The following is a 13,010-nucleotide window of genomic DNA, read 5'->3' as shown; positions in this document are numbered from 1 at the left end:
CATTCACATGCCAAAGCCAGCTCACCCCACAGTTCTACAGCCTAGTTGCTTTTATGATCATTCATCTCTTTTAACAAGCCCTAATACCAACAGTAATACTAATGTAATAAATGCCTAAATCACTCATCACTGCAAACTTCACTAATCAATTTTAACACAGCTCTTCTTCCTGATCCAAACTGTATCCCAAACCTGAGAACCACAAAAAACCACTTCCAAAACTGAGCTACAGCCTTACAGCCCTGGGATCAGCAGCGGCTGCACGCAGCTTCACCTCCAGCTCTCAGCCCACAACAGTGCTTCCTTACCAATACAGGAGGGAAGGGACATCTGCCCTTTTCTTGCTAGCACCTCAGTGCCAGCAAGGGAGGGGAAAGGTGGCAGCTGTGAAACCAGCCTAGAAAGAAAAAAGGGGCATTAAAAAAAAATAAAATACAGGAACTTTGATGAATTTGTCATTACTTCAGACCTGAAGTAGACTCCCAAGACCTGTCGTGTTGACTGTTTTGAAGCTATGGTAATTCTCTATGTATTTCCACATGCTCCCAGGCCCTAGGCAGTATGATTAATAGCCCTCTCTTACAGCTCTATGCGAATGGGAAGATAATGACAGTGACAGATCACTGTGGTAGAGATTCTCTTCATAGCTGCTGAGCTTCTTGAAGTTATAAATTCTGTGGTTTCTTTAACCCCCAGGCGAGGTGTGCCAGCAGCTCTGCCTCTAAGAAGAGCCCACACTTGTAACCCCGTGCAAGTTACTGAGCTGAGCAAAGTCATTAACAGTCTGACCAAGCACTGATCAGGGTGAGAGCCTAAAAAAAAGTAAACTGTAATCACCAACTAAGTCATGAATGTTTTAGTCTTTCAAATGATTTTTTAAAAGCTAGAGCACATAGGACAGATCTGCACAAAAAGAACTTGAAGTCCACCACTTCCTACCTTAATATATCCATTCCTGATCCTAAAAAGCACAGAAATCTACTAAATCTAAATTCCTGGAGGCCTTCTGATGACTAATAAAGACAAGTCCTTCCTGCTATACTGTAGAAAAATCAGCATTTGCTTTCAGAAGTCTTTCCTGCTCTGAAATCCTCAAAAATTTAATTTCTGTGCCTAATGAGCATTTCTGCATTCATGCTGCACTGTTTTCAAGCAACAGTCCTTATTGCACAGTTACACATTTATGTTTCCTCTGTTTTTGAGTATATGTTATAGTAAGCAGATTCTTCAGTCTCTTTCATATGCTGGTTTGGGTATTAGACGTATCAATGCTCTGAAGCATCAGCTTCACTTTCATATCCATTTTGCTCAATCACTTTTATGACAGCACTTCAAAAACCTTTTCCACAAAAATTTTTGACATACCTGAAATTCACTATAGCTTCACCTGTGCAAGAATTAACTGCCTTTTCATCTTAGAAACAGTAACAGCACTACAAGATGCAGTCTTGAAAGATTGCATGAGTGGATAGAGAAGGGCAGCAGAAATCCTTTGTCAAGAGAGTCTTTTTAGTGAGCATTTGTGCCCGTTTTGTTTATCCTTTCTATTTCAGCATACATTTAGAGCTCTGGTCAGCCTCCCGTGCTTTCACTCACATACACATCATTCAGATCTGCAATAGAAACAATGCTGCAGATGGAGAGTATGGTGAAGACCCACTGACAATACTGGAAGAGCTGAATGTATCACGTAAGTAAGGTAACAATGTACTATGAGACAACAGAAAGGTTAATGTATTCTCCTGAGTATATATTAGTTGACTATTCGAATCACCACAAGTTGCTTAGGAAACGAGTTTTAGTACAATTCACAACTAACTCAGAGCTTAAATTTTAATACAACTCACAACTACCTTCATCAGTGACAGGCTTGGGCAACCTGGTCAAGTACCAGACCTGGAGGGTGGTGGCTCCGCCTGTGGCAGGAAGTTGGAACTAGATCCTTGGGACCCCATTCCAACTCAAGTCATTCTATGATTTGCAGTGCTGATGGTTAAACACCACTAGAAAAACCTGCATAACAAAGTCACCTGAACAAGACTGGCGAACTAATAAGTAACTTGTCCCATTTATATTGTAAGCTTAACATTTTATGAAGTGATTTACCTTTTCTTCCTTTGATTATTCGCATCTTTCTGAAACGACACATTCACTTGGGCACATCTGAATGCCAAGTCAGCACTGCAGCATGCCAAGGAACCCTGGGGTTTATCTGGGCAGCTGAGAAACATGTTGTGAGAAGGCTGTAAAGAACTCCTGGTTGTTGTCCTCGAAGCACTGCTTGTAGCTCATCATGCAAGGCTGCTTAAGGGAGCAGAGGGCTGACTGTACTTGCCGTGCCTCAACCCTTTTTGTTTTGTGACAAAGCCATCTTTGGGCATTTTCAAACTTGATGGCCTGTAGAATGTCATGTCTCATTAGGGTGTCTGTCCTACAGCTACTCTACTTCACATTTGCACTCCAACTTGAAAGTCTGGTGTAGCCAGACTTATTTTTTGCAGTTATACGTTCAAAGTGACCGGGAGCTGCTTGTGCCTGTGCTGCCTGTTTATTTCTGCATGAACTAAGTTTCAAGTTGTTTGATTGCTTCGATGGGCACTCGGCTGTTCTGATACACATCAGCCACTGCTGTAAAATGCTATCATTTAAGACCAGTTGCAGCAAGCTGTAGTCTCTCACAGTACAGTTCCTGGGTGATTAAGCCTTGGAAAAAAACTTGGTAAGTGGTATTAAAAAAAATAATCGTCCTCCCAACTACCAGTAAAAAAAAACCACCACACTGTAGTATTATTTGTGCAGTGAAGCACAGGGAGCATGTTGCTACAGCAAGGGTGAGCTCCAGATTTCTTGGTAACTAAGCTAAACCAACAAAGTCATGGAGAGCCAGTTCAATGAGCAGTATATGACAACCTAAAGCATACACGGAACACCAAGTCATCAGCATTCCATGGAGGATGAAGGTTTTCAGACATTCCCTTGCACAGGAAGGACGAGCTCTAATGAGGTTGTTCTGATCACAGATACAGCACAAGCACAAAGGAATGGATCAGACCCAACTCACACTGAAGCCCAGGCTCTGGATGGCCAGTAGCATCCCAGCTAGAATGACTGTTTCTCTAGCATAAGCTCTCCAGTTTGATAGTTTTTTGTTGTTATTTTGGTACTGTTGGGTTGATTGGATGGGTGCATTTTGTGTTTTGCTTTGTTTTTTTAACCAGGCGCTGCAAGTTCCCATGGAGACAGAAAAAAGTGCATCTTTACAGAGACTTGAACGCTTTTGCATATGGCACTGTTATTTATGCTGTCATTCCTCCAGCAGTCAACAAAATAAGTTCCTAACAAGTAGCAGCACTTTACAAATAAAAGGCATGACCTCTACCCCAAGCAGTTTACAGCAGAATGAGAAAACATGGTAAGAAATGGAGAATTGGAACAAGACAAGTGATACAGAGCTAAGTCAGAAAGGTACCTGCTTTCATGGTCCAAATGCCCTGCTGCTTCCACATTTAAAAACACTGACACAAGTCTCCAGGGCCATGCCTGCCCTACTATCATTAACATGCCAGTATGCCAAGCGCAACTCCGACATGAATGATTTCCTTTTCCAAATTCCTCTGCTACTTTGCTTGCAATGTTATTGTTTCATTAAGATCTCATTACATATTAATAACCATGCACCCATTCATTTTGATTCCAGATGGGGAATAGCAGCTACACAGGGGCTAACACAATGAGATTTTATTCGCAGGTTTTAACATTTCACTCATGTTTCCAATTTCACCATGCTTTTTGGAGCAAAAAGAAACAGCCTGGCACTCTGTCATGCTAACAATCTTCTTGACTTTTCCAGGACTACAATCTAATTCTGTGCCTACTTTGATTAACTGAGAGTTTGACTCTTCAGTTGTCGCCTCACAGCTCTCTGCCAGCCATATTTTTCAGCCAACTATCCTTTCATTTCTTTTCCTTTCCTCCTGTTTCAAGCAGGAGAGCTATTCACAACTGGTGCTGTGGGCTTAATCACGATGCAGCCTTCTGTGATCAACAGTCATGAAGCTCAAGTAAGGATAAAGATGATAAGCATATTTTACTACTATGTGAGAATTTTAAGTATTTCACAGTTGTCTGCACTGAAGCTCTGCTTGACATCTCTCAATAAAACAGAAAGGCCGCATATACTGCGGATTGATAGCCGTGTTCACTTCCCCCATCTACAGAAAAGACAAATACATGCAGCTGCAGTTGATACAGCATCTTGTTCCTCCCACCTCTTCTCTTGCCACAACCCTGCATCAGGACTCTGGCAGTCACTCTGTGAAAAACAAACATGAACTCTTCCACTTGAACCTTCTATTACTTGGCTGTACAGCCCACAAATCAGTGATGTTTGATGAACAAGTCCCTCCCAGTAACTTGCTAGGCACAGAAAACAAGCTAATAACTCATTGATATAGCTGGTAACAATGCAAAAATGCCTGACAGCTCAGTCAAAAGCCAGTATCCATAGCATAGCAGTAACCCAAGGAACACCAGCATCTCATGCCTGCACAGACTACATGATGGACATCACATCCCGACACTAAATTATATCAACCTGCATTTGGCAGAGTGGCACATATCCATTTCAGAAATACACCTCCTGACCCTACTGCAATCCCATAATAAAGCAGCAGCTCTCCTGCTTTTCAGACTTTTTAAAAATCTTTTTCTTACTCCTGCAACCCCCACCCTGGAAGCCAGCCTGGCCCCCACATTTCACAAGCTCCATTCTGCCTGATCTCTGTTCTACTTTCTCTCTCTGGGCATGGATCAATAACACATTTTCAGCAACAGTAAAAGAAAGTCTATGGAGAAACAAATATACTTCATATCACAAGACATTTATTTCGATTCAGCATGTCAGGTCCCCAAGCAAATTTCCTATTTGGTAATGCAAAAAGCTACTTGCTAACCAAGGTTTGAGCATACTTAAACATTTAGCTAAACGACACGACCACCCTGAATCACAGGCTATACTAGAACAATCAACCCTTTTAAACTTGAAAAGAAGTTCTTATTGGTCCAAAAGGATTTTTTATGTAGCAAACCACATCAAGATTTTTTTGAAAATCATACACTGCTGAGACTGTAAAGATCATAAGCTGTATGCATGAACAGACCATGTATGCACATGCATAAACATACTAAAAAAGGTTCAGTGACAAATCTTTTTCCATATATAACGGCTTTGATTACTATTTCTTAAAGTTAAAGCTTGAATAGAATATACATTTTTCACATACATTTACAAGGAAAGGTTTGTGCTTTTGTTACAGCTCTTCTCTGTTCATCAATGGCCTGCAGGACTTTCCACTTCTTCTCTGTTAAAGGTTACAGAAGAGCCACCATCACAGCCACTGAACACTCAATTTTTTTCCAGAGATGGGCCATTCACTCACACCTTGTGCCTTTCACCTTCAGTCCCACCAAGCATGCTGGTCACTCCCCATTTCTTGAATGAATACTTTATTTTTGACTCGATACCCAAAGATTCTGACCCACTTGAAAATTGATGGGATCAATTCAGTTCTGTCCTGGAGTCACCAAACATTTAAAGCTTCCCCTTCTGGGCACACAGCATTTCACTAGCTTCTTGCCCACAGCACACTTACCTGCTCCATTGATTTCCCAGAAATTTTTTTCATTCTTCCCCTTCACTCCACCCCAAATCAGTCTGCTTTTCTGCAGGAAGAATGCCAACATCTCTATCACTGTCTCCAGCTTCCTCTGTGCATATGTATGTCTTTAAGTAAAAAATATGAGAGAACACTGTAGACACTGTACAGAAATGTACTTGTTTACATGTTCATACATGTACAGAACAACTTGACAATAACCAAATACCTCAGGTGAATACCGAAATTTCAAGTTCTAAAACAAATTTCTGTATTTAGACACAAATAAATCAGGCTGTTCTCATGGTTCAGCTCACAAGGATGATCAGAAAGTCAAGTATGCAATGTTTTCTTCAAATTATTGACACATACTTTCAACTACACAAGCTTTCTTTATTAAGCATCAGTTTGCAATTAAATTCTAATTATATCTTACACAGAAAAGAAGCACAAGCTGGACTACAAAGAAAGGACACATTCAAGAAAAAGTTCCCCTTGAATGGAAATATTCCTTAAGCTTGGAAAACAAACAAAACCACTTTGTCAGTTACCTTGGAAAGCTTCACTCACTAAGCCTGTTGTTTTTTTTTCCCCACCACTGCAGAAACTAACTCTCTCTGCAATAATACAGTTAATAATCCTGGTGTATAAAAGACAAGTGATTTCCAAATGTTAATGAATTCTTGGATCCTTACAGAGACTGCTGGTGTTTCATGTTACCTCATCAATACACCAAAATTGATGTGTCTACAGTTCAGATTCCAAGATAATTCATTGACAATAAAAATGCCAAGAACATCAACCAGCCCTTTATACTTACATGAGTTAGGAACCTGAAAACATACTGCTTTCAGCTAAACGTTCTGTCAAGCACCCTTGTATTAGCAAGCACCTAACAGCATTTCAGATGTAGCTGTAAATGGAGATGAAGCAGCCTCACTCTGTCCATGCAACAGGTGAGCAGTTGCCTTCAATGGAGAAAAAAAAAAAAAGGGAAAAAAAATCAATGTGTAATAATCTCTGCTGATGATGTCAGGTGAGCTCTTTAACCTTTTTCTGACCGGTCCATTCTTCTTGATGTTTAGCAGACAGCCAAAGCCTGTAATGGAGAATTGGCAGAGAACAGCTTTCCAGTGGGTACTGACTGCTACAGTTCTGGTTCACTGCCTTTCATGGCTTGCTCACATGTTTAACAGCCAATAGCACTTAATATCTTCTGTTCAATCACTGCTGTATTTAAAAACTAATAGTTCAGGGCAATCAGTATCTCCTGTTCTCAACAACAGTTTCAAGAGTTCTTTTTAATATTATATTCTACTCAGCCAGCATTTTTTATCCCCCCCCAGTACATTACACTTCCCAAAAAATGAAGTTCAGCCACTTACATGCTTGTGTCAAAAACAAAATCCACTTTAAGAGTAAAATCCACCTTACTTAAAATCATAAATCCAGTTTTAGCAATGCATCTCAGCCTTCTGTACACATATAACCACTTAAAAAAACCTGAAGCTCTTTAATACTTGGATCCACTGGGACTTGTATACAAATAAATCCACCAGAGAGCATCATCCTTATTCTCCTTCTTCCTTACGCTAGACCATCTGTGCAACTCATTGCACAGCTAGGGAGAAAAAACAGAAAGGAGATAGACTAGCACTAAAGGAAAACATTTATCTGAGAGAAGAGCAGTTCCCTTTTGCTGGAAGCAGCACCTTCAACAGACAACGCTTCTAAAAGGGAAAGCAATGCTTTATTTCAAGGGAAGTTTGCCTCTGTTTCTGTCCTGATGGACATCTCCAGCACACAATTTTACCTCCTATATGTTCCCACTACATTTGGTTCCCAGGTGAACTGATTCTTAAATGATAGCTTTCTATAGAGATATTACACTGTGCTCCTGCATGTTCATGCTGGTGTAAGCAAGTGAATTCTTTGAATCCGTCTTATCTTTATTATTCCTGCTCCTAGCCATATTACCAGGGGAAAAGATGGGCTGTTTTATAAGCCCTTGGCTTTGTTTCCTAGTCTTAGTAGTAAAACTTAAGCATTTGCTACTCAGCTTAAAAAAGTTCAAAAAGATCACATATATTCCAAATGCCATTTTTGGAAATGTAGCCCTATAAGGAGTACTTTTTTTTTTTTAAATGACAGCCAGGTGTGCAGCAACAGCAAGCGTCCCAGCAGTCCACCATGCCCAAGGGCAGCAACACTGACACAGAATCACAGAATTGTAGGGGTTGGAAGGGACCTCCAGAGATCATCGAGTCCAACCCCCCTGCCAAAGCAGGTTCCCTACAGCAGGTGACACATCTGACACATGAGAACCAGCAACTAGAGAAAAATCCAGCATCAGAGTCAGTAAGACTTTTAAAGATTCACTGGGATGAGTTGAAGACTGTAACAGGAGGACTTTAGTCAGCAGTATAAATTTAACCGCAACTTCTGTGCCACCCAAAACTAATGAATACGTTTGGACTGCTAATTATCCTTTCTTCTCCTGTGAACTTCCCATTTCTGCTATTTGAAAGATGCATCAGCCTACCAAAAAGCCAGCACGTTTAAGACAGATTTTCCTAGAAGACCCACAAATCTTAGAGAATTGTGAACTGAGGAAGCTCAATTGGACATTTACAAAATTTAAACCATATTTCCTCCACAACAGCTTTCTTCCCCCCCTCAATTAAAACAATGTTTTTGGTACAGTTCAAGGGTTTTTGTCTTTTGCACAAAGCCATCTTACTCATTTGAAACATTTCACGTTTCATATCATTAAATATCATCTTGAGGACGGTGTCACAGCAGGGACAAACACAGCAAGCCATCTTCACTGACAAGAGCTCCCTCAACTAAACACATCATACAACGCCTTCTCCACACACAGAAGGCTATTTTTCACAGAGCACATGGTTTCTCAGCACTGCTCACCGGTTTAAGTCAGCTTTCTGCTTCTCCTCAGCTAAAAACACAAAATTAGAGACTATCTTTTCACTCTCCTTTAATACTGTATCAAGAGATAGCACAGGCATGAGGCATTAAAATGGTTAGTGAGTCACTTCTGCACAAACAGTTTGGGTCCGTCTTCCTCAAGTAAATTCTTTCTGGTCAATTTTATTTTAGACGGATGAAAGCAACTCTCTAACATCTTAGTAATATGGCAGATAGCCAGGCTGCACCATCTCAAAACCAGCACCAGACCTTTGCTCCTAGACACACTCCTGTCAAGGATGCTGGCATTAGTCAATGTGACACCCGCATTGATGGTAACACTAGCCAGCTCCCTTGTCTGGCTGCAGGGGAAGGCACAGTAGGGGGCCAACTCCCCCAGGACCTGCCTGCTTTCAGGGAGGGAACAGGTTGAGGAAGAGCAAGACTCATTGCCCCCAAGGGCCAGGAGATGAGAGCAGCTCTTGCTCATCCCTCCTCAGAGGAGGTGCCAACCCACAGAGAAAGCCTCAAAATGTTTAGAAGTACATTATGGAGGGGATGCTGCCTTGACTCCTTGGAAGTCACACTGCTGTGAAACACTGGCTCAGCTAGGCTAGTGCTTCAGCATCACACTGATTCATTTCCAAAACACACCGTAAATCATTAAGATAATCAGAATGTAATCCCACAAAGGGTATGCTATCACTATAAAATGCAACTCCCAATGCAAGTCTTAATTCAGAAAGATTTTTATAACACACCTATTTTCTGGTGCATGGAAATGTTTTTGAAGCTAGAAACACACTTGAGACATTTCCCTGAAACCAAGGACAAATCATCCCAGGACATCAAGTACCATCTGTCCTGCCAGTATCAATTCCCACTGGCAAACCCAGGCTCTAGGGAAAAGCACTGCAGTTTAACTCAAATTGAAAATAATGGCTAAAAATATGAAGAACAACAAGAGCTATCATGATAAAAACTGACCACTTGGCTGCACAGCTCCCTGACAGGGAAGAAGCCACCCTTGTCCAGCAATATCCTGACCTCCCTGAAGTGCCACAGAAACCTCTGGCCTGCAGGGACTGCCCTTCATCAGGAACTACATCCACAGTACTTCATTTGAGTAAGCACAGGAAACAAACATTGGGAAGAACAGAGCAGAGAGGATAAAGCTGCGTACTGAATCCATACAGCAGTGCCACGGAGCACTGTGCTGCACACCCTGCTGAGGCTTCCCAAATCATCGAGCCATCAGCCCATCCAAGCTAGAGACTACACTCTGCTCATGTAACTGATACAAATGCACCCAAGCTTTTGGCTTTCCTTGTGTGAAGTGGAAGGAAAAGGGACTGTGACTTTGTATGGAGGGACATTTGTTTTACTTTCACCTTAAGATAACAAACTTGCTACCAACTGATAAGCACAAGCTCAATAGGGCAATTCATTAGACTTCAAATTCTTAATAAAGTGCTTGTATAGTGCATCTTGATCACGACGTGGTATTACAACTAAGTTAAGAGTAATACAAAGAAAATGGTCTGGCAGCTAAGCCTCCGCTTCCTCCTGCAAGGAAAACTGTTAGCCTTTATCCACAGGAGTATAAATCGTCATTGCAGAAGCAGTGTATATTTTTTCCATATAGGACTACCCACCCTATTATACACATAAAACATTTTAAGTTTCCATGTTGTGTCACATTTGTGAAAGCTTCCAACAAACAGATCTTGATTTCAGTCAAGTCACCAAAAAAAATTGAATTTACCTAATATTACTGTAAAAAAAAAAAAAAAAAAAATCAGAACAAGCTTTTTTTTTTTTTTTCGGTCTGTAATTAAAGTTTAGCTGCTTTCCACAACTGTCATCATATTAAGTTGTAGGTTTTATTGAAGTTAGCCTGTACCTTATTGGCCCTATTTCAGCTGCTTTGGGCATAATAAATATAAATTTAATTTCCCTGCAGCCTACTCTAACTGAACATAGATCTTGCCCTACTATTACAAGGAAATGGATGGACAAGCTAAAGAATGTAGGAGAGGAGACATAAGGCAACATGAAATCTGCTTGTCAATCTTAATAACAGTTTCATTATTACCACTTCTATTTCTGTAGCCCTTTCTTTTCCTCAGGAGGCTCCTACAGCAGGAGATGTGCTGTACTATAATCTAAAAGCTGTCATAAGTTCTCCACGCTGCGCTGCGGTACCAGCCCTAAAACGAGTCAAATGCATGCGGAGCCACAAGAATGCCACCCACACCCACCCACAGGCTGTGCTTGCTGGCTCCTCAACCTTCCTTTGCTACTGTGCTTTATTTTCTCCCTCATGGCTTGTCACCTCAGAAAGGCAACTCAAGTCTCACACCACGTGCAGATGATGAGCAGTTATTGTGGCACCTGTAATACAGAAGCATTTGATATCGATCACGCTATCCACATTAAGATGAATGTCTAAAGGGTTGCACAAGGTGACCTGCAGGCTGCCCTCCCACTAATGTAATAAATGAAGCCTATAAATGAAGAAGGTCAGAGGAGGAAAACTTTCTGCCTATAGGAAGCTCTGGAGCAAGTGTATTCTTCCTATTTGCTGCACTTTATGTTTCAAAGATAAGCAAAAACAAATGAAAAACCCTACTTCTAAATTCCTACTGCACACCACATCGCAACGCAAACATGCTAGATGGTTCCACACTGGAGCAGTACACCCTTCACCCAACTCTGATGGTTTCAGCCCAGACTGCTACCTGCATCCACAACAGAGGGCTGTCTCCCAGTATATCTCTTGGGCAGAAACAATCACTGTGTTGTATGTAGCAGCCAATGCTCAGGACTAGGTATCTCCTCTATCTACTACTGAGTAACGCATTTCAAAGAATCTGAAAAAGAATCTGAGAATGATGAACAATGTTTTACTCAGCGAAATAGCTCAGATCTTCATGAATAAAGTTTTCCAGTCCTTGATGACCAAACGCTGAATGTTCTTGTTCCTGTGTTACTAAAAATACAAAGCCTTTAAATTTTCATTTCCTTTAAACCAACCTAGGGCCAGGTGAGGTGGGGAGAATTTTGTCACAGATGGAAATTTTCTGAAGAACCTATGGTTAGGCAAACTATTTTTCTTCTAAAATCCTTCGCCCAAAAATCACCAACCATCTTTGTTCCCAGGTTCCAAAGAATTTTGCAGTTCAAATTTATTATGGCAGTGATTTACTGTTTAAAAACCACATTTTCATTGACTTTGAAGTGCTTATTAAAGCGACTTGTTGGTGATTTTTTAAAAAAGTATATATTTTACAGTTTCATTGTATCTCTGCATAATTAACCTTTTCATTTACGATGTTCTACTACCCTCAATTCAGTAAATATCTACTTGCCAAACCCACCAGTACTTCACATGGGAAGACATTAGCATTCACTGACTACTCTATAATTATTCTCTCAAGTTGAATGGGTTTCTTAATGCAGGTTCACCAGCCATGATCAGCCTCTACAGAAACAGCCTGCTTCCAGTGGCTCAGCACCAGTCACAAAACACGAAGTTACAGTGCAAAAACAACACGTAACTTTCTGCACGTTTAATTCTCCACAAACATTAACTTAAGGCACTCCGCAAACAAGTCATTTCCTCTGCAGGTTAAGAAGGAAAAAAGGAGTGATAGAGATGCCTGCTTTGGCCTATGTTATTTTCCAACTATTTTTCAAAACAAGCCAACCATATGGATATAATTTATAAAAACCTGAGTCATACTGCCATGTGCTATTCGTCATAACTTGCCACTGCAAATGAAAATGGCTTTCAAACTAACGTGAATTAGCTCTTTTGTTCCTAGAAGTGTGAGATAAGAAATCCATTCTTGAAATGACATTACCCAAACATCCTACAGAATGTATCTATTCCCACTTCTCATCACCACCTAGTAACGCAATCCAATTGGGAAGTCTTTCTAATCCAGTCCTAAATGCTGCAGAGCATAATATAGCTGAATAAAACATACAGAACACATCAATTGTACAATAACTTCAGCAGTTGTGGATCAAACACTGAACAATCACCTGTATTTTCATATAGCCTACCAACACAGGAGAACTTAGAGGTTCAAAGAAGGCTATAAAGTAATGACTGCCTTAAAGTCTGAAAACATGAGTTTAAAACAGATTCAGGGGGAAGCAGACTCACACTTGACTTTTGAGAATGCAGATCTTCACTCAAATTGGAGAATTCCTCAGTCTCAACTCAAGATGTATCCTCCCAAGAGCAGCCATCTTAACATGGAGGAGCTTTCACAGAACAACTGCCTGCAAATCCTCTCAGCCACCCCACCAGCACCCAGCTCAAAATACCAATGCTTTACAATGGGAGCAGCTGATCGGACAGCAGCATCAGCAGGATTCCCAAACATCTGACACGTCTAAGAACGTACCCAGGTTCCGCAG

The 13,010-nt window shown here is 40.9% G+C and overlaps 1 protein-coding gene across 11 annotated transcripts in view; it reads right to left on the bottom strand.

Annotated features, from left to right (window-relative positions):
- PLCL1 (phospholipase C like 1 (inactive)) overlaps positions 1–13,010 on the bottom strand; it is a 230,373-nt gene that overhangs the window by 97,061 nt on the left and 120,302 nt on the right. For 3 of the 11 annotated variants that reach the window (XM_048952601.1, XM_048952604.1, XM_048952603.1), the window contains exon 2: positions 5,652–5,782. The exons of 6 other annotated variants lie outside the window; for them this stretch is intronic. In XM_048952601.1, the coding sequence (XP_048808558.1) occupies positions 5,652–5,782 (131 nt within the window). Of the gene's footprint in view, positions 1–5,651; positions 5,783–6,474; positions 6,623–13,010 lie in introns of those variants that run through there. 2 more of the 11 variants (XM_048952602.1, XM_048952608.1) reach the window with 2 other exon arrangements.

This window comes from Lagopus muta, chromosome 8 (assembly GCF_023343835.1).
Source record: "Lagopus muta isolate bLagMut1 chromosome 8, bLagMut1 primary, whole genome shotgun sequence".
NCBI lineage: Eukaryota > Metazoa > Chordata > Aves > Galliformes > Phasianidae > Lagopus > Lagopus muta.
The sequence above is the reverse complement of the archived record's forward strand: the minus strand, read 5'-3'. Positions and strand labels throughout refer to the sequence as shown.